Source organism: Pyxicephalus adspersus, chromosome 11 (genome assembly GCF_032062135.1).
Source record: "Pyxicephalus adspersus chromosome 11, UCB_Pads_2.0, whole genome shotgun sequence".
NCBI classification, from domain to species: domain Eukaryota; kingdom Metazoa; phylum Chordata; class Amphibia; order Anura; family Pyxicephalidae; genus Pyxicephalus; species Pyxicephalus adspersus.
The window spans coordinates 4,180,230-4,207,747 of NC_092868.1; the positions used below are offsets into that span (position 1 = coordinate 4,180,230).

General features: G+C 43.8%; 1 protein-coding gene and 1 long non-coding RNA gene across 6 annotated transcripts in view; one reads left to right on the forward strand and one right to left on the reverse strand.

Moving 5' to 3' along the window:
* The first annotated feature begins 3,654 nt into the window (after positions 1-3,654).
* Positions 3,655-27,518, forward strand: part of GRAMD1A (GRAM domain containing 1A) — a 69,645-nt gene continuing 45,781 nt past the window's right edge. The window contains exons 1-2 of one of the 5 annotated variants that reach the window (XM_072426547.1): positions 3,655-4,212; positions 16,494-17,598. In XM_072426547.1, the coding sequence (XP_072282648.1) occupies positions 17,306-17,598 (293 nt within the window). In that variant the 5' untranslated portion in view covers positions 3,655-4,212; positions 16,494-17,305. Of the gene's footprint in view, positions 4,213-9,524; positions 9,865-13,074; positions 13,233-14,389; positions 14,410-16,493; positions 17,599-27,518 lie in introns of those variants that run through there. The other 4 variants (XM_072426546.1, XM_072426545.1, XM_072426549.1 and 1 more) reach the window with 4 other exon arrangements.
* Positions 8,009-8,297, reverse strand: LOC140341098 (uncharacterized). Its single transcript, XR_011922808.1, has 2 exons — positions 8,168-8,297; positions 8,009-8,122 (listed from the first exon to the last, which is right to left on the reverse strand). It is a non-coding gene; the product is annotated as an uncharacterized lncRNA (long non-coding RNA).

Here is a 27,518-nt window from a genome sequence, read left to right on the forward strand (position 1 = left end):
GATATATTATTATTGTGTACATGGAACTCTCCACTAGTTATGTGGGGCTTACAGTGGGTCATGGTTAGTTAACCTACCCCTAGATTAACCCTTAAAAATAAAATACCTTATAAAATAAGGTTACCCCACATGCCCTAATCTTGAAGCTGAACTCCAATAAAATGGATATATGGGAGCTTCCTTACCCACCAAAAGGGCTCTGGTGTACACAGCTTTGCCACACAGCCCAGGATTGGCGACTTGAATTCCTTCTGTCACACCTACAGGTCTAGTCCCTCCTCCAGCCCCTAATTGGATAGCAAATAAAGAAACAGGAGACTGATAATCTTTTCTCTCTGCCTTCCCATCCTATCAGAATGCTGCTTGCACTGCAGCATAATGAATTCATTTTCTCTGTCTCCCATTCTAAGCTTTGCTGCACAGAGATTGCAAGAGAATGATATTAGCTCAAATGTAGGAACTTACGCTGCTTACATTTAAAATATATTTAAGAAGCTGCTTTAATTTTAGTCCCATATATTTCTATCCATATCAAGTTTTCAGTGAGAGACGGGCAGCCTAAAAGGAGATCTCTCGTTAGATAACCCCTAGTGCTCTGGAAATCATTGCTCATGTATTAAATGTAAAGCAAAGTTTGCATGTAGATATTTATAATATCAGTTTAAAAACTTCAGCTGCTGAACGCTATATTAATGTCAGCATAAAAGCTGGAAATAAAATGAAGCTAGTGATTTCTGCCAGTGACCGATTACACAAAATAAATGACAGCATGGAGAGTAGACCCTGTGAGGTCTGCCATGTGTGAACATTATTCAGGTTTAAAAATAACCAATGCTCACGTTGATGTTATTTTTTATTAAGACTGATTGTTACATTTTAATAACCTTTTATTATATAACATTTCACCTTTGTATTTCTCCCTGGAAATTTTAATCTGAACGGTCTGTAATTGTTTTTCCAGGGCAGAATCGTGATCCCTTGGAGCTGAATAACGCAGCCAGGGAGCAGAAATCTAAAGTAATGCAGAGTAGCCATTGCTTCCTGTGTATAGCATTACCCCTGATTACAGAACATGGCTCATTTCTCTTATCGCTGGGCCCTTTCAGCTGCCACCCAGCCGCCTCTATCAACCTGATACCCAGCCGTACAACAGGACCGCCATGGTACACTGGTTGCATTGCTTGACCGGTCACCCTGGTGATGAAACATAGACTGGTGATTGGGCAGAGCCACCCGAGACAGATGGGGCAGGTGATTTTATTATAGACAGAGAGGTGATAAAGATAAAGGTAGGCAGAGACCGGCGCAGGAGGGAGAAGGGGAAAACACATAATAGGTGCAGAGGAAGGTGAGTAAAACAAAGGGGAATGAGGGAAGAGAAGGAGAGAGAGAGAGGAAGGTAAGAGAAAAGAGAGGTAGAAGGAAGGAGAGAGAGAGAGAAGAGAGAGGTAGAAGGAAGAAGAGAAAAAGAGAGGAGAGAGGTAGAAGGAAGGAGAAAGAGAGAGGTAGAAGGAAAGAGAGAGAGAAAGAGAAGAGAGAGGTAGAAGGAAGAAGAAAGAAAGAGAAGAGAAGAGAGAGGTAGAAGGAAGGAGAGAGAAAGAGAAGAGAGAGGTAGAAGGAAGGAGAAGGAAAGAAAAGATAGAGGTAGAAGGAAGGAGAGAGAAAGAGAGGAGAGAGAAAGAGAAGAGAGAGGTAGAAGGAAGGAGAAGGAAAGAAAAGATAGAGGTAGAAGGAAGGAGAGAGAAAGAGAAGAGAGAGGTAGAAAGAAGGAGAGAGGTAGAAGGAAGGAGAGAGAAAGAAGAGAGAGAAAGAGAAGAGAGAGGTAAAAGGAAAGAGGGCGAGAGGTAGAGAGAAATAGGTAAGAGAGAGAAGAAAAAGACATAGAGAGGTAGGCAGAGACCGGGGCAGGAGGGAGAAGGAGAAAACACATAATAGGTGCAGAGGAAGGTGAGGAAAAAAAGGTGGGAATGGGAGAAGAGAAGGAAGAAAAGAGAGAGAAGAAGGTAAGAGAAGAGAGAGGCATTAGGAAGGAGAGAAAAATAGAAGAGAGAGGTAGGAGGAAGGAGAGAGAAAGAGAAGAAAGAGGTAGAAGGAAGGAGAGAGAGATAAAGCAAGAATGAAAGAGAAGAGAGAGGCAGAAGGAAAGAGGATGAGAGGTGGAAAGAAATAAGTAAAAAAGAGGAGAAAAAGACATAGAGGTAGTCAGAGACTGGGGCAGGAGGGAGAAGGAGAAAACACATAATAAGTGCAGAGGAAGGAAGGATAGAGAGAAAGGTAGGAGGAGAGAGAGGCAGAAGGAAAGAGGGCAAGAGGTAAAGAAAGAAGAGAGTGCGTGAAGATAATAAGGGGAAGGAAAGAAAAAAAGATAGAAAATACATGGGGTTGAGAGAGGAAAGTGAGGGAGCAGGAGACATAGAGGAAGGCAGAGATCATGGCAAATGGCAGAAGTGGACAAATACATAATAAGTGCATAGAAAGGGTAATAAAAGAAGGGGGGAGTAAGGGGAGAGGAGAGATAGGTAAGAGAAGAGAGAGAGGATAAGAGAAGTGTGTGGGGATAGTGGGGGAAAGAGGAGAGAGAGGAAAGATATAGGGTTGAGAGAGGAGAAACAGGCAGAGACACACACAGAGGAAGGCAGAGACCAGGGCAGGATGCAGAAGATAAAAAAATATATATGCAGAGAAGAAAAGAAGAGAAGGAAGGTAAGAGAGAAGGAGAAATAGAGGAGGGGGAAAGAAGTAGGAGAGAGAGGGAATGTGCGGGGATTATTAAAGAAGAGAAAAGATAAAGGGGTGAAGAAGGAAAAAGAGAGAGGAGAGACATAGATGAAGGCAGAGACCAGGGCAGGGGGCAGAAGAGGAAAAGCACATCATACATACAGAGAAAGGGAGACAGGAGAGAAAGAATGATAGAGGAGGGGAGGAAAGAAAGAAAAGAGAGGGAGTGTGCGGGGATACATAGAGAGAAAAGATAAGACAGGAAGAAACAAAGAGGAAGGCAGAGACCAGGGCAGGAGGCAAAAGGGGAAAACACATAATAGGTGCAGAGAGAAAAGAAATGGGGCAATAGGGAAGAGAAGAAAGGAGAGAGCCAGGTAAGAGAATAGAGAGAGAGGGATGAAGCAAAATGATAGAAGAGGTGGGGGGACAGATAGAGAGAGGGAGAGGGGACAAGAAATGAGACAGAGATGAGAGAGGAGAAAGAGAGGGAAGAGAGAGTGAAGGGATGAAGGTAGGTAGAGATGGAAAAAAAGAAAAGAGAGAGAAAGAGAAAGAAGGAAAGAGTGAGGGGGAGGTAAATAGAGGAGTGCAGAGAAAGAGAGGGAGAGAGAAAAGAGAACAGGGGTAAAGACAGAGAGAAAAAAGAGGCAAATTTGAAAGAAAAGAGATCGCAGGATGAACATTTTGAAAGAAAGAGACAGAGCATGACAAGGAGTGCAAATCGGGAGGAAAAGGAAGGAAAAGAGAGAAGGTGCAGAAAGTTGGTGCAGGTGTTGGTAAGTGGTTACAAATGGGATATAAGGAAGGGGAGAGAAAGGGAATAGTTATAAAGGTAAAGTAAAAGAGGAGGGGGGGGGGGGGGGATTTGGAATAAAAACTAGAGGAGAGGATAGAGGGAAAGTTTTCGGAAGTAAGGAAATTGGTGGATGGGTGCTAATTGGTGCTGGGAGAGAGATGGGGATCATTTATAAGGGAGGTAAAAAGGTTTAGGGGGGGAAAGAAAGAAGGAAGGAAAAGATGGAAGAAAAAAAGAAAGGAGAATAGGAAGGAGAGTGAGAGGAGAGAAGGGAAAGAAGAATAGGAGAAAGAAAGGAGCTGGAGGTGAAATATAGGGGAGAGAAGATCAATAAGGGAATTCCTAATCCAATCCACAGAGCGCAGGAATGAGATCCTTATAGGTGAGAGAAGCGATGAAGACGAAGTAACAATCTTTTCTCTCCGCAGCTCCTTCCACCCAGATCCACAGAGGGAGACATGGAAGTGACAGGAAAATAATGCAATTACAGAGGAGAAGAAAGCTGTTAACAGAGAAGAAGGGAGGGAGGAGGCCTGACAGCACACACAGGAGGGGGACTTATAAAGGAAAATCCACCCCACAGAGTTTCAGAGGATGATATAGAGAAGACACATTCCTGGCAGCCTGCTCAGCCAAGGACCATGAGGGTGGGCAAGAGGGCAGATCCAAAATAATGGCTGCACACCTGGATACAGGTAAGAAAAAAAACTTTTTTTCTTGCTATGAATAAAAAAACCCCCCAAAACCAGGCTTCATCATATGACCTACAGCCCTAAGCAGAGATCACATTGTGGGTGTTTCATTTCATTAGGAACTGCAGAGACTGACAACTACCGTAGTTCTAGGCAAGTGCTAAGATCCTGGAACTCATCATTATCTTTTATTCATCTTCATCTTTTTAAACCGGTAATGTGATCTTTTTTCATTGGTTCGTGCAGTGTTACAGGTTTTCTTCTAATTGATACTTCTTTTTTCTATTCTGGTGAATGTTGCTTAATTTGACCCTTGTGCTGGCATCAGATCTGGCATCATGCCATGTATCAAGGGTCTGGCTTTAGGATAAAAGAATGGTCAGCTGATGATGAGAAGTAGAACAAGATGGCTGCAACTGAAAAGTGTTAATTAAAAAAAATGCAAAAAGAAAAACAAAAAGTGTTTTTTTTTTCTGCTTTGGTATTGGTGTATTTAAAGAGCAGCACCACCATCCTAGCAACTGGCGGATTCCACATGGCAACATGACTTTGCCTCTTTCATGGGTTTTATTTAACATTTTGTGTGCTGGAGGTATTCGGATTATTTATGGCTCTGCCAAGTGAACGCAAGCGGTTGTGGGACTACAAGTTGCAGCATGACTGAGGAGTGTAACTTCATAGATAGCATGGAGAGAGCAGTGGGGGGTGGGCATAGAGAAGTGCTAAGTGTTCTGCTCTACAAGGGCCCCGGATCCTCTTCAGCCGACATGGACCTCCACAGGGGCCCCAAGTCAGTTCAGTCAACTTCATCCTTACTTTGCAATAAGTCCCTATGATGCCATATTGTATTGGGCCCACTAGTGGTGGATGTAGCCAACAGTGGGCCCCTGTGCAGAACTAACACGGGGCCCCCTGCCGCATTGCCTTGGGGTTTACTGTTGGCTACATGTGCCGCTGATTGGGGCCAATACAATATGGCTTCATATGGACTTGTTGCAAAGAAGGGATGAGGTTGAGCTATGATCCTTTGGTGACATTCATTGAACTTCTGCCTTTAGCTATTTGTGTGAAATGTTCTATCTGTTTTTTTAAGTGAATGTTCTTTGGTTATTTTCCTATGGGAGAATCCTTTCTCAGTGAATGTTATATTTATACTTTCTTTGATACCCCAAGGAACAATCGATCCCTTATGTAGATAATATAATAATAAGTCTCCATTTATTATTATTATTTCTCCAACACTGGACAGGATACACTTTCTTTGGTGAATCTGGGTGATCCAGCAAACCTGGAATGGATCTGGTCCAGGATTCAAAACATTTGCTAGCAAATAGCAAATGACTTTGAAGAAATCCAGGTTTGCTGGATCACCCAGCTCCACTGATGAAAGTGTATTCTCTCCAGCCTTGAAGAGATTTTATTAATCAGATTGAACCCGGGCACGCTTGCCTATCCATGTTGCTGAGTAGATTCGGATAATACGGAGATGAATATTGTTCATGACCTGCATCAGATGAATAAAAAATCATTGGGTAGTCTAGTAGAGGTCTCCAACCATGAACCATGAAATTTATCATGCTGGTGGCATTAACTCGCCAAGGACACCTATTTGCACCGCCGGTTGTCCCCGTTCCATGGTGGGCAGTGCCATCTTCTTCCTTCTTCTCTTCCTCATCCTGATCTTTGCCCATCTTGATTGGCCTGGCCGGGGTGACCTAACTCCTGCGCAGTTCATTCAGTCCTGGCATCTGCAGGGGAACCTGGGATATGGCAGGTATTCCGGCCAACAATGGTGAGCCCAGCCTGATGCCCAATCTTTTAACCAGGTTTGCTTCTGGCTGTACATTGGCTTCTCCGGTCATTGGGTCCCAGTGGTAACCAGATAAATGATAAATGTCTGGGGCAGGGTCAAACTCAAATACACAGAGGGACAAAATTAAAAACTTAGACTAAGTCGGGGGCACTGAAATTTATTGAAAAAAATTAGGAAATGTTTCCATCTCATTAGATATAAAACCTTTTCATATGGAAACAAAGAGGTTTTGCTTCACATTCAATCTGGAACAAGCTTATAATAGAGAAAGAGGCATAAAAAAAAATATTTTATTTAGGAAAAAATCTCATGCCTCTTTCTCTATTTGTAGAATTCTGGGTTAAATTTCAATGGTAACCTTTTTGCACAGGCTAACAATAATAATACCAATATTCTTCTATGAAAATCCAACCATTCCAGTCCATGCCTTGGAGTAGCAAGGAAAAGCTGAGGGGGAGAGCTGGAAATGCCAGACGCGGCCAATGCGGAGCTAAATCTTATGAGTGGCCACCGCTGAAATTCCCTCTGCATTGAAATAGCGCCACTACTAAAATTCCCGGCATTATTTGCGTCTATAAAACAGTCCAATGCGGGGCCACACATAGGCAGAGAGCCTGCTGGTCTACAGACGCGAGTGATGCCGGGAATTGTAGTAGCGGCGCTATTTCAATGAAGCGCAGGGCCAGCTGTAGTTCATATTTAGGATTCCTTTGGGGCCAAAGAAAAGAATGTTGGGGGCCAGATTTGGCCCCCGGGCCAGAGTTGCCACCCCTGATCTAGGGGATCGATTTCTCCCTTCTGAAGTCAGCCAGATAAATATATATCTGCTTATTTTAAATCTGGGAGAGGAGCTGTGCCGTGTCCCCTGGTGAGGACCCAAAGCTGGGCATTGTTGGGGCCAATAGTGACTGTGCCCCTCATACCCCACATGGTCCAATTTGGAGATGATGCCCTGAGGTTCCAGGAATGTGGCCCCATCTTTTCATGACAGGGTTTAACGCAAACCAGTTTTTTTGCTGCTGCCTGTATCCTGTTAGGGAGACTTGACATCCTGTCCAAAAGATACAAAAGGAAGTTGCAGAATTACCCTTTAAAGACATGGCAACAGAACAGGTGTCCCCACTAGAAGAGTTCCTGTCACCTCTTTTGGGGTTTGCCAAATAAAACATTTTTGGGTTTCCAAAGCCGGTGTAAGAGAGGTGAATGTGCCCATTGGGGACACAGACTGCAATAAAAACTAATTGAATGGACTGACCCTTCCCGACTCTATCCAAAACCTAAGCAATAAAAAGTTTAGCCAAGAGTTTTATTATTGAGCCATGTGATTGCTGGCTATAAACTACGCAAACTCGATGATTGATTAGAAAGGATCATCAAATAATCAATAAAAATAAATTTTTTATCAATCATTTCCGTAACTACATCTTCCAGCTGCTGCACCTTCACAGTAAATGGGGTGGTAAGCAGGATGACCTCAGAGGTCATTGATCTGCTCGTAGCGTGAATTTCATTCTGCTGAATTGATCTATAAACGATTTTGTTGTTATTCTGCACAGCGGAGCAGACAGTCTACTTCTTGAATCTGGATAGATTCCGGAAGAATCTTTATATAATGTAATCCCATTAATGATTGCTGTCTCTGAGCTCTATAGACGCATCCCGCACTCATCTCCTCAGTCTCTGGGTGACAGATTGACAGCGCTAATGTTTCATGTAAAACATGTGATTGATTCTGACAGTTCAACCGACCGCTGAGAGCTTTATGAGATTCACTTTTAGTCCATTAATATTCACATTTATCTGCTGCCCTGGGAAGCCTCCAGCAAGCAAATCATTTACATGCCGGGATTTACATCTCTCTTTTCCAGGTATAATGGAAGTGTAGGGAATGAGCGCACCTGAGTACTGTGACTCCACCCATCATAGAATTCTACCTGTCAAAAGAAGCCCCGCCCATACTGGCACCTGACTCATCTTTTCTTCCTCTATAACTCTCCTCCCCTGAAATACTCTGCTGGAGGACTCTGCTCCTTCCTCTATAACTCTCCTCCCCTGAAATACTCTGCTGGAGGACTCTGCTCCTTCCTCTATAACTCTCCTCTCCTGAAATACTCTGCTGGAGGACTCTGCTCCTTCCTCTATAACTTCCTGAAATACTCTGCTGGAGGACTCTGCTCCTTCCTCTATAACTCTCCTCTCCTGAAATACTCTGCTGGAGGACTCTGCTCCTTTCTCTATAATTCTCCTCTCCTGAAATACTCTGCCCTGCTGGAGGTTTCTTCCCTGTGATGGTCTGTACGTTGTGTGGAGTATCTGAGCAGTAACATGTGATGAGTCCCAGGATGAGGATATGACCCGGACACGTCTGTGTGATTGTTCCTCCTCCATGTGCAGTTTCTGTCCTTGTCATTGCTGTAAATCTTGCTCAGCTCAGACATGACAATCCTCCATTAACCTTGGATTTGATCTCTTCCTATCTGTAGTCCTTGGGATGTCTGCAATACATCTTCCTCGGGCTCTTTGTAGTATCTCCTTGTCCTTGTGTCCCCAAGGAAATCGTCATTCATCCATTCAGGGCTGCAATATCCCTGAGACATTATGACCTCTGCCTGGGGGCCAAAGCCAAAGGGGCGGCTTTTTCCATTATCATTGTCAGCTATGCAGTTGTCTCATTATGCTTTCTGTACACACAATCCCTGTTCTGGCACTTCCTGTTAGGGTGACAACACTCTCTGTTGTCTCATCATTGTGGTCTGGTGTTGTCACCCTCCAGAAACCTGCCCTTAGAAATGCCATGCAGCAATAACTGGAGTCCAGGAGCAACAAGGGCACAGAAGGTGTACAGTCCAGGGAATTTAGTGCAGTGATGGTGGCGCCCCTCATAATGGGCACAGTAGGGGTACAGACCCAGGACCTCAGCATAAGGATGGTGGGGCCCCTCATAATGGGGCAGTAGGGGTAGAGACCCGGGACCTCAGCACAGGAATGGTGGGGCCCCTCATAATGGGCACAGTAGGGGTACAGTCCCAGGACCTCAGCATAAGGATGGTGGGGCCCCTCATAATGGGGCAGTAGGGGTAGAGACCCAGGACCTCAGCACAGGTATGGTGGGGGCCCCTCAAAATGGGCACAGTAGGGGTACAGACTGGGGACCTCAGCACAGGAGGGGTACAGACCCAGGACCTCCGCACAGGTATGGTGGGGGCCCCTCATAATGAGTACAGTAGGGGTACAGACCCGGGACCTTTCCATAGGGATGGTGGGAGCTCGGTGATAATCATTAATAATATTCTCAGTGCTCTAGGTGTCTCTGTCCCTCACGATGGACCTCTTGCCCAGAACTTGCCCCAACACCTCCCCCTGCCCCTCCTTGTCTTTGCACTGAGCGGTGTCCCTATCTCGGACGGTTGCCAGTCTTTATCAGTTGGCCCCGCTCTCCGCACTGTGGTAATGCACAGGCACTGCGGGTCTTTCCTGCAGAGGAATTCACATGGATCAGCTTTGTCACAGCCTCAGGGGCTGAATCCCAGACAAAGCCTCCAACTCCTGGGCCATTTAACCCCTCCGCTGCTGGGAAATCGCTGCCCCTTTGCATGGCGGTGAGGCTGCTGCTTGATTTTGCCCCGGAGAATTGCTTTATTCTACAAGGTCAGAGTAGAAGTCCCAGGCCCGGCTCAGCTCATTCCATCATCAGATAATTGAGAGCTCTGCAGAGGAGCCAGGCTGAGCCACGTCCGCTGATGGTGAGGACACAGGGGACCCCGGTAACTGCCCCCCTTATACCCCATGGTCCTGGGCTTGGCAGATGGAGAGACAGCTGGAAGGATGTCCTGAGATGCCAGGTATGTGAAGTCTATTGGTAAACTGCATGCAAAGCCCCAACTTTTCATGGGAGGGTTAAACCCAAACCATTTAATTTTACTGCATGTGTCCCATTGCGGAAATTTCCCTTTACTTCCTGTCCCAAAGACACAGGAGGAAGTTATAAAATGAACCCTATTGGACATCAGAACCCATGGAAAGATTTCCCTCTTGTTGTAAACTTTTTGGATTTGCCAAGTAAACTTTTTAGGCTAAAGGCAGGGTGAATGTGCCCATTGGGGACACTGACAGCAATAAAAACCTCACAAAGGGATTTAACCCTTCCTTGCTTTATCCAAAACCCAAAACTCAAAAAAGTTTATACTTTGGACTACTTTTATAATGTTTCCATGGGGTTGCTGTATTGAAAAGCAGCCCGGAGGGTGATATGTAGGAGAGATTTACTCACTTCCTGTCCAGGTGACAACAGTTTATCAGACAGGATGTGAGCTTAAATTTTACAGGGACAGAAATTAAACTGACAGGGGATCCAAACTTCCATTATTTTGTAAAAACAAATGTGGGTTGCTGTTGCAGAATTCTTGTCATTCATTCAGGGGTAAGCTCACACCCCTCGGGCACTTATTGTGGGCTAGGAATATCGCAGGTATGTAATGAGCGCTTCATCTAACGCCCCATTGGCCCACATAAGCTCCTCAGGGGCCGGCTGTGCTGGAAAATGTTTCCTTTTCCATATTAAATTTGTAACATTTATTGCTTTGTTTAAGAAACACATTTCTTTTTGGAGAATCCTTCGGGCAGGTTCAGACCTACTTTGGGATCAAGCGATCCCTCGCAGGACCTTGGCAGGTGCTCAGTCACTCGCACTTAAATAAGCAGCATCTGCACATTGACACCTGGTGGCAGTGAGCGGTACTGACCCACTCACTGCTGCCCCCATTCATTCTGCATGGAGCTGCCACAGGGGAAAGCATTATGTATTGTCCCCCCAAAATCAGAGGTTTCCTGAGATGTGAAAGTGATGACCACACCGCAACCTCACTGCCAGTGTGATCACTTCCTTCTGAAAACAGAAAAAGGGATTTGTTTTTTTAGTTTAGTAAATAAAACACAGAGATTTGTGTGGCAAAATAATATTGCTTATGATAGACACAAAAATTTGAGTAAAGTCCCCCCAAAAATGTTCTAGGCTTTGTATCCAATATCTATTTTCTGCAGGTGGATCAGTGAAGTGCATTCTGATTGGTTCCTTGCCTGCTGTACTAATAAGTGGGCAGCACGGTGGCTCAGTAGTTAGCACTCTGGCCTTTGCAGTGCTGGGTCCCAGGTTCAAATCTGGGCCAGGACACTATCTGCATGGAGTTTGTGGGTTCTCCCTGTGTTTGCTCTGGGTACTCCAGCTTCCTTCCACATCCCAAAAACATGCAGTTAGGTCCCCCTAAATTTCCCCCTACACTGTGATGACATATACCTATGGTAGGGGCATTAGGTTGTGAGCTCCTTTGAGGGACAGCTAGTCACATGACTATAGACTTTGTACAGCGCTGCATAATAGGTTGGCGCTATATAAATACTGTGTAATAATGCATCCTATTATTCAGAGAATAGTCATGGTAAAAACAAATCAGGATTAGATATCACACGTTACACTTTTATAAATCCAGCATCAGGCCAACAATATTGCAGAAAAGTCCCATCTGCAATAATCCCTCCAACCCGTCAACGTTGAATCACACATGTGCAGCATTGGCTTTGGTTGCCAGCATACCCGCCATTGCTGGATTGCCCTGCGTATGCTAGCAACTAATGAACTGCGTGGGTGTTATACCCTTCCAGCTCAGCCAATGAAGATCATTTATAGGAATAGTCTCATCCTATTGTGTGTATATTCCCCCACCTACTAGATTGTAAGCTCTCCGGGGCAGGGTCCTCTCCTCCTGTGTCACTGTCTGTCATTTGCAAGCCCTATTTAATGTACAGCGCTGCGTAATATGTTGGCGCCATGTTTAATAATAATAATAATAATAATAATGGCGGTGCCCTGCGAGGGAGCGTGGACAGGTGAGTATCGCAGGATTAGTTCTTAATGAAGCAGCCAATGGAAAATGAATAACCTGATCATGTATCTTATCATTGTTATACAAACACCTGGCCCTCTTTCTTAAGCCATGCACAATTATGGGTCCCATAGCATGGCAGCTCAGGTGTGCTTAGTGCATTGGGATGCCATGAAAATGAATGCCGGAAATGCACAGCACCGCAGGATCTAAATGGGCCCCTAGGTTCTATAATATACCCGATATAATATTCACCGCTCCAGAGATCCCCGGGTCCATTTATTCCTCATTCAAGTCAATAGGAGTTATTAAAGGATGGAGATGATACACTTTCAAAGGTGAAGCAAAACTGGAATGGATCTGGAGGATTCAAAACATTTGCTAGCAGACCCTGAAAACCATTCCAGGTTTGCTGAATCACCCAGCTTCACTGTTGAAAGTGTATCCTTACCATCCTTAGAGAGCTTTATTAAATCAGGCCCAATAGCCCCGTGATTTGACACATCTGGGAGTGAAGCAGAACTAAACCCCAATACACTCACCTGTCCCCCTTTGCTGCTGCCATCTTTTTCACTTCTTTGTCCGTCTTGATTAGCCGGGCTGGGATGACATAACTCCGGCGCAGTCCCGGCAGGCGCAGGGGAAGCCAGGATTGCCGGGTATCTTGGCAATGCTCATGCACAGATATTTTAACAATTCCATAGAGCGATCGGGAAGGTAAGATATATCGTCTGCCTCTTCCTGCAGGGAAGTCCGGCTGATCCCAAATTCCTAAATTGGAAGTTTAGTTGTCACAGCTTAGCTCTTTGCTGTGTGTCATGCAGCCAACAAGATTCATAAGGTCCTGGATGATGATGGATGACCCTGAATAAATGGAAGGATTTGTATAGCGCCAACATATAACGTAGTGCTGTATATTAAATAGGGGTTGCAAATGACAGATACAGACACAGGAGGAGGAGAGGAGCCTGCCCCGAAGAGCTTACAATCTAAGAAGTGGGGGAAGTATCACACAATAGGAGGTATGATGACAGGTCCACTTTACATACATCTGCACTATAATTCAAAAAGTAGAGGAAAAAAAAGTCAACATGCAAACATTTATAACAAAATGAACATGGAATGTGTGCATGGAAATAGTGGGGTCCCCGAGGGTTCTGTCCCTGGAGTAACAATTATATTTCATCATCACATAACCCAGGAGGAAGTGAACAAAGCGACGTTTCTCCTATTTGCATAACCGAATGACGAGGATTCCGTGGCTGCTGTGGGCCCACAACGGCTGACATCCAGACAGCGGCATGGTGCTGACATAGACCATAGAGGAGTGGGTGAGTTACCCTTTGTGTGTATTGCTTCTATGTCTGCAAGGTGATATCTAGGGGGTTTCTGGTCCTTTAATTTATTTTTTGGCTGCAGTGTTGGATATAAATATCACTTCTGGTTCTCATTTTCCTTTTTTTTATCTTTGCGGTTTAATGGTCAGGCGCACTTTGTAATTTATATTTTTAGTAAACAGGATTTATATAGGGCCAACATATTACGCAGCGCTGTACATTCAATAGGGGTTGCAAATGACAGACAAATACAGACACAGGAGGAGGAGAGGACCCTGACCAGAAGAGCTTACAATCTAAGAAGTGGGGGAAGTATCACACTGACTCACAATCTCCTGCGACCTCTCTGTTCTTCCATATCTGAAAAATAATAATTTCCCTTTTTTTTTGCTCACTTCTGTTTAATTCTTCTTTAACCTGCAATTATCCTGAATATTAAAAAAAATTACCACCTGACCCCTTCTAATGGAGCTTTTAAAGTCTTTTATATCTGGCAGGTAATATTCAAAATGTGCTTTCTGCACATGCCGGCCCTTTAAGACTTTTAGTTTTTTACCTGTGTTTTGTTCCATCAATTCTTTGGATTTGCACAGCTCTGCTACGTAGGATATCCAGGTGGACGACACCACGTTCTCTGTAAAAGGAATACAATGGTGTTTAAGGTCCATCCTGCTGACCGGACATTGAAGGAGCAGCCGGAAACAGATGTGGTGATCTCCTGCTCTCTGTCCTCCTATCAGCAGGTTCCTTGTATTTGTAATGAGCGCTTCTGATTGGATGTCAGTGCTGCCCTGGGATCTCCCAGTATATAGGGATTGCATGATAAATACATAATTACAGGGAAAGTTACATTTGCACCATTGCAATAAGTGATAACGTGAAAACCTGAATCTATATTCCAATAATCATGGCTGCAAAATTAAAAATGAAATTTAAAAAATGATCCAAGGACGGCGGATGAAGTCAGATCGCGGCCGCTGTCTATAGATTGTTATTTCAATGAATTATTTGAGTTCCTAGGGAGATCCAGAGATGAATTTATTACAGAACTGATCGGCGGCCTCCAATAATGACCGGCAATAAATATTCCCCCTGCAGAACCGAGCTGTATGTCGGCTTCAGGAAAAATAAAGGTCCGATCTGATTGGCTTGAGCAAAAAAATGCTGAAATGTAATTGGGTAATTTTTAATAATTTTTATTTTTTGCTGTAATATTAATTCCTGACATAGGCAGCATGGTGGCTCAGTGGTTAGCACTCCGGCCTTTGCAGTGCATGGAGTTTGTAGGTTCTCCCCATGTTTGCGCCCGGTTTCCTCCACATCCCAAAAACATGCAGTTTGGTTATTTGGCTTCCCCCCAAAATTGACCTTAGATTGTAATAAAGACATATGACCATGGTAAGGACATTAGATTGTGAGCTCCTTTGAGGGACAGCTAGTCACATGACTATGGACTTTGTACAGCGCTGCGTAATATGATGGCGCTATATAATAATAATAATGCTGCAGAATAATTAGAACATTTTGACCATTGATCAATACAAGGATTTGTATCCAAAATGAGATAATGTTATCAGTCTGCTGCAGGCAGGAGGAAGCATTTCCTCAGTCCCCCCCCCCCCCAGTGATCAGAATTTTGTAGTCACAAGATTAGGGGCTGTGTGCTATGGTAGACATTTGTGGTCACAGCCAAGGCAGCACAACTTATATATTTGTTCCATCTCTGTGCCGGCATCTCAATACAGGAACTACATAGCAGCGATGCCTGAATATAAATGGCTAGATTGGAGGGATTATTGCAGATGGGACATCGCCTGACTTTTCTGCAATAATGTCCGGCTTTATCATGAAACTGGGACATGTTAAATGTAATCCTAATTTGTTTTTAACATTACACTTTTACTATTCTCTGAATAATCAGATGCATTTTTATTACATGCTGTTTATATAGCACCAACATATTACATAGTGCTGTACAAAGTTCATAGTCATGTGACTAGCTGTCCCCAAAGGAGCTCACAATCTAATGTCCCTACCATAGTCATATGTCACTAATACAGTCCAAGGCAAATTTTCAAGGCAAGCCAATAACTGCATGTTTTTGGATTGTGGGAAGAAGCACACACAAACACACAGAGAACCTACAAACTCCATGCAGATATTGTCTTGGCTGAGATTCCAACCTAGAACCCAGTGCTGTAAAGGCCGGAGTGCTAACCACCGAGCCACCATTCTGCCCAACAAGTAATATATTTCACAGACTTAGATATAAAAGTTTCCATTCCATTATTATTTTTTCGGCTGTTGCCCCATTTATGGTCGGGGTGACGAATCTCCAGCAAAGGTCAGCAAGTCATCTTGAAGGACCTTTGCCATAGTATGACCACACACAGCCGGAGTTTCCTGGATATAACATTATGTAACATTGCTGCATCAAATTATCTCAACAGCAGTTTAACATTTTGCAATTTTGTGCAATAATTTCCTGGAATCGGCTGACCAGCTGACGAACCCTGTAGACATTTGCAAGTATTTGAACCCTGAAAACCAGGAACCCATTGTGCTTGAAACTTTATCCAAAAAAAAAAATGACTATAGGGCAACGGAGAAATCAATGAATGAGGGTTTGCTGGAAAGCTGATCAATAGAAAAGAATTGATTTGCATTGGCGCCACACATCCATGGAGGTCTCTAGAAATTGTGAAAACCAATTAGATCTTGGTGGGAGGGAAGATATCAGCGATGCCTATTATTATTATTCATACACAGTATTTATATAGCACCGACATAGCATGCAGCGCTGTACAAAGTCCATAGCCATGTCACTAGCTGTCCCTCATAGGAGCTCTCAATCCCTTCCATAGTCATATGTCATTAATACAATCTAAAGCCAATTTTGGGGGAAGCCAATTAGCTAACTGCATGTTTTTATAGCTTGTTAATTGATGCATTGGTGGATCCAAGCGCATTGATTAACAATCTACATTGTAGCCATTCTTCTGCAATATCTTCTCCTTCCATTGTAGTACACATAGGGGTTATAATTTATACTGAATTCAGGGATTGTCACTCTGGAAGCTGCATTAGGTGGACATCGCAAGACATTGCATGGAGACCTGTAAGTGCCGATATATGGACTTCATAATAATGCTGCTGAACATAATATCAAATTGGAAGCCATACTTCCAATGTCACGTTTCTAGGTTTTTATTAGAATTGAGATTTGTTTGACATACAAACCTTTTCTCTTTGCAGGCAAAGTATCTTTTCCGGGTATTGGGATGCAGATTTGGCAACGTGAAGGGATGTGGCCCATAGAAGGAGACTAAAGCAGGTGAAGACTTCCTACCGTAGGGTGGACGAAGCAAAGGTGACATCCGGCTCAGTCTACGAGCCAGCAGGCTGTTCCATGTTGATGAAAAAAAGCCAAAGACACTAAAATTTGAGGAATCATCCAACAATTGCTCCATGGCTTTTGCCGGCTGAAGACCTCTCCATCTTCTAAAAACTTTCGAGGACGATAATCTACCATTACCCCCTAAAACCTTCTCCTTTATCTACCACCAAGTGCCTCAACCTCAGAGTTATCATTGCACCTACCATATTGATGACCAATAGAGATAATTGGTTCTGAAAGCATCAATGGGTGGCTTTCAACCCATGGTGGTGCATCTTCTGACTTGTAGGTGTTTTTAGAAACTGAGCATGTAGGAGTTTTTGAAAGGCAACCAGAAAAGCCAAAGGTTATAGAAAATGATGACTTTGGTGGCTTCATGAACATCATTAGCGATCAGTGCTGTATTGGTGGACACAACATCTTGAAGCAATGTGAAGCCATTATATTTTTTTTAATTGGACAACTTATGAAATACTCAGACATTAAATTTAATTTTGACGTAATATTTACATACGAGGTACAATTGCAGGACAATTACCCCTAGCAGTCAAACTGATAAGGGTTCAGGGCAAGCTACCTAAGTGCTTACATTTCTGAACGGACCTCGCAAATCATTTCTCGTGGCCTTCTTTTGTGTAGATGATAGACTGTTGAGTAGCCCTCAGTAGCTATGGAGAATTTCAAGCAGTTGAAGCCTCCAGAGTTGTGGTCATGTTCCTCAACTCCCAGCGCCAGGAGACGGCGTCTGAAGCTCAAGAAAGGGCAACGTTCTCCAGACTCAGGTGGAAGGAGTGAGACCGAAGCCACGGGAGGTAAAGGGAAGTCTCTGAAACCTCCGGTGATAGAGATCACACCATCCAGCGAGGACGAGGCTTGGTCCAACTGCTCCACACCAAGCGCTTCCCCAAAGAGGCGTCGGAACCTGTTCAGGAAATGGCTGAGGAGGAGAGACGGCAGAGGGTGGTAAGTGGAGTATTTGGTTGTGGAAAATATGCATTTGTGGGTGGATATCCTAAGTTTTATAAACCCTTTCATTTTTTGCAAATTCATGAGGTCCAAAGTGGGTGGCCCATTTTGGAGCTTGGCGACTGTACATCAATGGCAACAATACATAACCATATAGTGAGCTAGTTAGGGGGCCCCTTTGGATCTTTAGGAAGCCTACACTTCATCCTGGAATAAGTTTCCTCTTGAGACATTATAAAGGACAATTGTTCTTTGTTACAAGGGCGTTGGCTTCAAACAGAGCTGGCATTTGCCACCCATGGTCCCGTTACCAGTAGGCAGCATCAATGTTTGATTTTGAGCACCGCTGATCCCAAGGTTCCCGAAGTCAGAGATCCGGATTTCCAGGTTGTCCAGGTTCAGTGGTTAGCATTCTGGTCTTTGCAGTGCTCGGTCCCAGGTTCAAATCTCAGCTAGGTCACTATGCATGGAGTTTGCAGGTTCTCCCTGGGTCTGTATGGGTTCCCTCTGGGTACTCCGGTTTCCTCCTCCATTCCAAAACATGCAGTTAGGTTAATTGGCTTCCCCCCTAAATTGACCTTAGGCTATATTAAAGACATATGACTATGGTAGCGACATTAAATTGTGAGCTCTTATGAGGGACAGCTAGTGACATGACTATGGACTTTGTACAGCGCTGCGTAATATGTTGGTGCTATATAAATACTATGTAATAATAATAGGTTACCAGCTCATAAAGGAGAATGAATGGATTTGCCATGCAGCTTTAGTGGCGATCAGTTTTTTACTTGTAATGTATTTGCTGATATGGTTTATCTTTGTTTCCATTGTATCTCTTGGCCTAGGTCTTCTTAGCAAATTCTCCTTATGTACCCAGAATTCAGTGGTAATAATATAATTCTTTTAGTGGTGACTCCCAAAGAACAGACCTTGGCGGGCAACATTTAGAAGGTTTTAACATCTCATACCTCGCCACTTACTGTAAATCCTCAGCTTTCACAAGCTGGAGTGAAGCAAGTTCCAGATTATGGACAGCAATGTTGCAGAGAGTTGAGGAAATTCTGCACATCCTGAAAAAAGTAGACCCAACCATCAATGTGTGAACCCTCTGGTGTATCTGGCCCTGGTGCAGTTGCATCATCTCTCCCCCCTCCAGGAGTTACTTCCTAGCTTTTATGGGCCACCTTCTAATCCTTTATACCTGGCCCATTGTTGTGGCCGAGTTGATAATTCTCAGCTTCAGCAGTTAGTGTTGAGGTCCAATAATGGCACGTAGCATGGAACGATGCAAGCTGCAGCCCTGTGTGCAATGTTAGCAGGGTCACACATGGCCAACCAACAAGGGCATTTGGTCCATTTTCCACATTTGGCATTACTGTCCATGGACACCATAAAGAAAAATGATCATTAAAACACATTTATTACAAATTATATGCAGACAGAGCTACGGTTTCTTGGTCATGTGATTGGTTTCAGTTAGAATATGGTGATCAGACTTTCTTTAGCACAGTTTTACATTTTGACTTCTGTAATGTTATATTAAAGCCTCCTACATACTTAATTTTGCTAATTATGAGCTCATGCATGCTACCAGGAGGTATATCCCACATGGCAGGTACAACTCAGAGCTGAATTTTGCTGCAAAAAAAATTGCAGCTGTCCTAAGAACAACAGGTGAAGGGAAATCTTACAATAGGGGAACATGTTTTAGCAGAATTATAAAATAAAATACAGCTGAAAGCATTTTAAGGCATTTTCTATCATATGCAAATTAATAAACACCTAAAAATATATTGCAATCACTTATTATTTCTTATGTACTGCACAGCAATATAATATTCTTGTTTGTAGTAATATGTATTGCAATGGCTGTATTTTACCACTAGAGGGCACTAAAGTACTGCATTTAAACCATCTATTGCTGAACTAAGAAAAAAATGGAACATGAAACTAGCACTCCAATAGGAAGGGGTGTAAATGTTGGGGGGTTAGGCGATGAGAAGAACAAACTTGTATAATCTTTAAAACTTAGATTGAATTAAAGGTGTGATTTTCCACTTGTGATTGTATACAGCCAGGTCAGTCCAGACAATGAAAGGTATTAGAGTATCACTTCTGTAAGTCAGACTGTGCAGGAACAAGGAGAAAATGACTGCAGAATTCAAGAGCCATTCAGTCCAGTCACTAAGTAAAGTGTGGGGAATTTGGGCTTTTAATGACTTTCATGTCTGATAGAAAGCAAACAGAGTGTTATTGATGACTTAATTTATTTGTTTTTTCCTGATCTGAATTATTTGCATGGGAAAAAGCAATTGGCTCCAACTTTGTTGAACTTTTTTACCTACCTCTGTACTGTAGATATTGAGAATGGCCAATGCATAGGATAGCCTAGCCCTATGCAAAGACTAACTGAGACTGCTGAGTCCGAGGGTCTGCCTGCTTTATTCACCTAATAAGACCCAATTTTTTAACAAAAAATTGAAAATTTTACGATTCCTAAATATGTGCAAAATCTATGGCCCTATGAATGGATCGGTGAATCAATGGGGATGTCTAAAACTCCACCTCAAACTCTGTGCAACCCTATGGGGAGACCATTAAAGCAATCCCAGCGATCAAGAACTTTAAAGGCATTGTGTGCTGATCTCCCTGATTTCCAGAAACTGAGGGTTAGGAAGGAGAAAGGAGAGGAAGTTTTAGAATTGGAATTTGACTTACCATTGAAATTAGTGGAACTTTCCTTTTCGCATGTTCTTCTAAAAATTATAAATGCCCTATAGGACAAGCAGCGGCTTCCCAGGATATCGGCAATTTTGTAATAATTGTCAGTGCTTCCTTTTCTCATAGAATGGGAAATGAATTTATCTCCTCCGTCTGTGCCTGGGATTGGGGGAGATGACTGAGGACAGGACAGAAAGTCCCATTTACACCCACACTTGTCTATTTCTGGTCTGTCTTTCATCATTTATCCTAGATTGGAAGCTCTTCGGGGCAGGGTCCTCTCCTCCTGTGTCACTGTCTGTATTAGTCTGTCATTTGCAACCCCTATTTAATTTACAGCGCTGCGTAATATGCTGGCGCTATACAAATCCTGTTTATTAATAATAATATTAATAATAATAATATTATATCTCTATCTGTTGACCCTCTTATCTACCTACCCACCTATGATTATCGTTCTCCCTCCGGCACACTTTTATATTGTGATAGATGAACAGTCACGGTATAAAGATGCAGATAATGTGTCTCAGCCATACAAAGGGTCCCTGATGAAGGGTGAGAGTGATTGGCGACAGGTGTTGTTGCTCACCAAAGACTTCAGAGAGTCGGATTGTTGCATGACACGTGTATAGACCGGCATGCAAGGAGCGCAGGTCCAGCCGTGTCTGACCGACACTTTGATCAGGCCGATGTCTGAAGGAGAAAAATGCTAAGTCTGTATATTTGTAATGTGTGAATTATTTTAACACAACTATCGGTCCATCTAATTTTTTATTTCCCTTTCTGTCTATTATTATCTCTCTTTTCTCCCCACTCCTTTCACTTGTTCTATCCTCTCCTGCTTCTTTTCCTCTACCCTCTCCTATGTTTTCCCCTATCTCTTCTCTCCTTTCCCCCTTTCCCCCACTTCTCCTCATTCCCCTCTTTCTCCTGACCTCTGCTACCTTCTCTTCTTTCTTTGTTTCTTCTCCCCCTCTCATTTCCTCTCCTCATTCCTTCTCTGTTTCCTTCTCCCTTCCACCTTTCTGCTTACCCCTCCCTTGTCTTCGACTGCCATCTCCTTTCCTTTCTAACTATATCCTCTCATTCTCAACCATTTCCTCTTCTTTACTTCCCAACCATCCCTTCTTCTCCTCTTCCCAACATTATCCTCTCCTTTCCAAATATCTCCACTCCTCTTCTCCACAACCATCTCCTTCCCAACCCTCTCCTTCCCTTCCCAACCATCTCCACTTCTTTCCTTCCAAACCATCTCCCCTTCTCTACTTCCCAGCCATCTCTTCTTCTCTCCTTCTCCCCTTCCCAACCATCACATCTCCTCTTTCTAACTATCTCCACTCCTCGTCTCCACAACCATCCTCTCCCCTTCCTAACCCTCTCCTCTCCTTCCCTTCTCAACCATCTCCTCTTCTCTACTTCACTCCTTTCCAACTATCTCCACTCCTCTTCTCTACAACCATCTTCTCCTCTCCCCAACCCTTTCCTCCCTCTCCTTTTCTTCCCAACTATCTAATATCCTCTCCTTCCCAACCATTTCCTCTCCTTTCCTTCAAAACTATCTCCCCTTCTCTACTTCCCAACCATCTCTTATTCCCCCCTTCCCAACCACCTCATCTCCTCTTCCCTTACCAACTATTTCCTCTTCTTTCCAACTATCTCTATTGCTCTTTTCTACAACCATCTCCTCCCCTTCCCGACCCTCGTCTTCCCTCTCCTCTTCTCTCTTTCCCTTTCAACTATCTCCTTTCCCTTCCTTCTCAACAATCTACCTTTCTCTACTTCCCAACCATCTCTTCTCTTCTCCTTCCAATCCCAACCATCCCCCTCTCCTTCCCAATCCTCTCCTCCCCTCCCCTCTCCTCTCGCTTTATTCCCAACCATCTACCCTTCTCTTCTTCCCAACCATCTCCTCCCCTTCCCGAGCCTCGTCTTCCCTCTCCTCTTCTCTCTTTCCCTTTCAACTATCTCCTTTCCCTTCCTTCTCAACAATCTACCCTTCTCTTCTTCCCAACCATCTCCTCTCCTTTCCAACTATATCCACTCCTCCTCTCTACAACCACCTACTCCCCTTCCCAACCACCTCCTCTCCTTTTCTTCTCTCTCTCACCTCTTTTCCCCTGAAAGTTTGGATAGAAGTATGCCAACTAAACCCAGCATGTGCCCCAGTGTTATGACTTGTAATAAATCGGTTTACACATTAAACAGACTGCCAGAGATAATCAGCGTTTACAATCTGCAAAGTTAGCTTTGCTCCCGTATTTTAATTTGTGTGAAGCAGTTTGGTATAGCGGGTTTCTTCAGTGCTTTGTGCTTGTGTTAGTCCGTGCATGGTTTGTTTATCTGGATGTTGGCCCATTGCCTGGACTCTGTGTGCCAACTCCGTGCCAGTCTCAATGGCCCCTCCTCCACCCTGTGCCCTCTCTGTTCTTCTTCTTATGGAGCCAAATGATCCGCTCTGAGTATTCCCATTCCTCCCAAATTCTGGGACTGGGGAAAAGGGGCAACTCAAATGACAGGAGCCTACCACACCCCTATAAAAATGATTGGTTGATGGAATGGAATGACTTGGAGGCTGGGTGGAGGTTTAGTACAAGATAACACTTTATAGTCCCTCCAAATCAGGGCAGTTGGGGGTATAAAGATGGACAATCCCTCCAAATCAGGGGCAGTTGGGTAAAATGAAAAGGGACTATCCCTCCAAATCAGGGACAGTTGGGGGTATGAAGAGGGACAATACCTCAAAATCAGGGGCAGTTTGGGGGTATGAAGAGGAACAATCCCTTCAAATCTGGGACAGTTGGGAGAAATGAAAAGGTACAGTCCCTCCAAATCAGGGACAGTTGGGGGTATGAAGAGGGACAGTCCCTCTAAATCATAGACAGGTGGGATTTATGAAGAGGGTCAGTCCCTCCAAATCATGGGCAGTTGGGTGAAATAAAAAGGGACTATCCCTCTAAATCAGGGGCAGGTGGGATTTATGAAGAGGGACAATCCCTCCAAACCAGAGGCAGTTGGGGGTATAAAGAGGGACAATCTCTTCAAATCTGGGACAGTTGGGAGAAATGAAAAGGTACAGTCCCTCCAAATCAGGGACAAATTTGGGGGGTATGAAGAGGGACAATCCATCCAAATCAGGGGCAGTTGGGTGAAATGAAAAGGGACTATCCCTCCAAATCAGGGGCAGGTGGGATTTATAAAGAGGACAAGTCCCTCCAAATCAGGGGCAGTTGGGAGGTATGAAGAGGGACAGTCTTCCCTAAATCGGAGACAGGTGGGATTTATGAAGAGGGACAGTCCCTCCAAATCAGGGGCAACTTTGGGGTATGAAGAGGGACAGTCCCTCCAAATGAAGGGCAGCTGGGAGGTATGACTTTTCTTTTATCACTTTCCTGGTACAACAATGACCGGCAATGTCCTCCCTTTGCCAAGCTCCTTCCACTTTATTTTGCAGCCTGGCCGGGTGTGCCAACTTCTCACTGGTGTTTGCATGGTGTCAGGCCAGACCCTCTGATTATATATAAATACAGCCACCGCTCTCCCTCCTCTGGTGCCCTTTTTTTAAATACAGGAAGCTGGCAGATCCGCTCTCATTCCCTTTTGCTGACATTGCTTCATTACAAGAACAAACACTATTATCCACAATGTAGCCCTCAGTCTTGAGTGAGCGTCTTATGTTCATTAAAGCAAACAGGTTTTGAAGTCTTAAAGAGAAGCTGTCTCTGATATATTTTTTCATGTTCAGTGCAGCATGCAAGCAATGTGTCATTGTAACAATTACAGGTTGCAGAAGGACTGCACCATCTTCATTCAGGCATCATACAAGGTCTCCATTCACTTGATTGATCGAATTTCGATACAAGAAACACTGTCACCACTTAACATTCCCTTTAACTGAAATCGGATTTTTTTTGTTGTTCTGTAATTTTGATCAGCATCCGATGTCTATGCTGAGAAGCCGGGATTAGAGCAAAATCCTCCAAATCTGAGTGTAAGGACTGGCCGGGCCGTACTGGCATCTGGCCCATCTTTGATCCGGCTTTATGGCTCTCGTGGCTGGCAGAACCATACAGATTTGATTCTGTCTAGCCTGCCCATTGAATATAGGCCAAGTGATTGAAGATTGCCATGGGAAAGAGGAAACCACTTGGGTTTTGACCTATTTTGTTCCCATCAGGAGAAGCTTCTTGACCTTGGTGGCTTTAACATTTCTTTGGTGAAATTGGGCCTGGCGGCTTCCATAAATTTCCTTTACCTGGTGTTTTAGTTGTCTTTGAACCTATGATCCTTGTATGACCTGACTTCCGGCCCAGTGTAGTTTATATTTTGTTGGTGGTGAGACCTTTGACAACTTCTCTCCCTCACTTGCCGTTATTTGGATTCAATATTCATGTCAAAAAAGAATTGTTGCCCTTTATCTATAGAGAAAGGGTCTTGGTTGCAGAGATTTCTACATGGTAATAATCACATTGCCAGGGCAATGTAACGGATACTCCTAATTACCTGCTAATGTGATGCTTATTTTACCCTCCTCCAGCTCCTCCACCACTTTCTTCTCCTGTCCAACAATACTGACCTGCTAGTTATTTCCTTTGAAGGGGGTGAGCATTCCACTCAATAAACTCCCTCCCATGAGGAACTGTCATGTGATACGAGAGAAAATCCTTGGCTTTGTATAAGCCCCTCCCATGAAGACCGTATACTTTTCATTTCTGTAAGAGAACAGATGATCATCAAAGGAATCAAAGATGACTAAACAGAGGTTCAGTGATTTTTCACCAATGGTAACACTTGGTAAAATGGCAAAAATTTTACATGTATTCTTAGTAGGGAATGCACAATGGAGTTCTTCCTACAATTTGGGATCGGGGGGTGGCATCAATTAGAAAAAGAATGGGTGTGTTCAATAGGTTCACATGGGTGACCAGATAGACCAGTGTTCCTCAACCTTATTTTAAGATGGGGGAATCCCTTGAAATCCTTTTCAGGTCTTCAGGAAACACCTTCTATAATTATTTTATCCACAGCTCACAGTACATTTGTTTGGTGGTCAGTGGGAACAACGACTCTTACATTGCCATTGTGGAGAATGTCAACCTCACAGATAGCCAAAAAGATTATTGGTGTCATTTAAACTGATATGAGAGTCAAACATATCCCATTGTTCAAGGAGCCCCTAGCAACCTCTACAAGAACCCCGGTCTAGTAACTGACTGATTTAAAGACAATATTGTACAATTATTTCAATCAGCCAGATATAAAACCAATATAGTTTGGCTTACAAGCTTTTACACACAACATTTTTGGACTGTTGACTTTCTGGTGTTATGATAGGTTCCATATTTTATTATACATTGGTGGTCTCTCCCATGACGTCGTTTCATGGACCTCATCACATTATCGGTGGAGCCACACTTGATGTAAATCTTTTCCGGGTGCCTGTCTGGAGGCAGCGGATGGGTCCCAAGCTTATTTCCTGACAACTAGAAACACTGCTTTGAATTGACCTCCTGATTAGGTCATCTCAGAGCACGTTGGCATTACCCACAAAAATAATGTTGATAAGGCCAGTTCAGGAACCAATTAGAAGAAACAGAGATCTGTACTCACAGGGATAATCTGATAAACCGCCTCGAGCTCCGTTCTTTCCCATCAAATTCTGACACTTCTCTTTGTGATGATGCCTGGGTCCATCACACGACTGCTCCAAGGAAAACAAAAGGTCATCAAGGTCTTTGTTAAAAGGCGACCAACTATATTGGATATATGGGTTTAGGGTTAGCTGAAGTACTTGCTGTTTCCTGAATCCTTAATGTTCATATCCAATCAATGTATGCTAACCTGGAATGGGTTTATAAAAAAAGGACAAAAATGGGTAAACCAAACCAGTTTGGTATCTCATGGGCACTTCTGAGGAGCGTCACTTCCCATCAATCTTCAATGTTCTCCTTTGACCATAGTGAAAGGGTATGTGTGCCATCTTGCTGATGAAGTGCACCCATACGGGTAATCACGTGTTGGGTCATCTGCAGGGGTGGGCAGAGGAGAAGGGGCACCTTGGGTGCTTCAGCAGTGCACAGTGGACAGGATATTCAAACTCTGATCCTGAAGTAGTTCATAGTTTATGGGGTGGGGGCTTATTTTGGCCTTAATGCCCTTAGTGCTATAGGACCTTGACCAGCCCAGGGCCTTCGTTATAATACACCCTTTTCTTGTGACCCATTTCCTGTGGCCGAAAGGGACTGGTTGGAGATGGTAAGAACTTTAAAAGCCTACCCAGTGGTACCAGTGGAAGGAATGGGGGCTTGGTGGTCACTGGTCACTACCAAAAATGTGTTTTTGTTTATGTCTGTGTGAGATTTGTTTTAATAGTAATAAAAAAATAAATTATAGTAAATAATAAAACAAAAAATTAGGGAAAATCTGGCACACGAATAGCAAAAACACCCAAAATAGATGTACCCCCATTTCTCTGTGACCCCAAGTCTCATGCCCACTGAGACAGATGTGATCAGTTGTACCTTACGGCCATCCAGCACCCCGCAGCCAAACATTGAATGGTGTACGGAGCAGAATATTAGATTTTCCCACCTTCCTATATTGATGGAAGGGCCTGCAGCACACGACCCGGCTGCAAGACAGGCGCTTGTCGTCTGCACTTTGCAAGACCCTGACATCCAACCTCATGGAGGGTAACTGGAGAGCCTGTTCAGTTTGTGTATTGGAAAAAAAAATGGTTACCGGGATCACATGGACCTGGTACCACCGCAGCGCACAATGGAACGAAAATGTGCGCACTTAATATAGATAATAGGGGGCCACAGTACACCTAATCCAGGCTTCTCACCGAGGATTCTGGGGATAAAGTGTCAACTGAACGGCTAAAAAAAGCTTTGTATAAAAACGTTGTAGAAAAACATTGTATAAAAACGGAAGGCTAAAATGGCCTAAAACTATGGAAGGTGTCACCGTTTAATGGAAGGGCCATTATTAGGCTTTAAATAGGAAAATGCCAGGGTTTGGTAAATGCTAAGGTTCAGTCACATGACATTTTCTCTTCTTTACTCCAGCTGTGCCCATTTTTAGGGGTCCTATCAACCCATGGCCGAGTTCCTTGGTCTGTACACCAGCTGTACCCATCATAAGGGGCTCCTACCAAGTCTGTGCCGAGTTCCTTGGTCTGTACACCAGCTGTACCC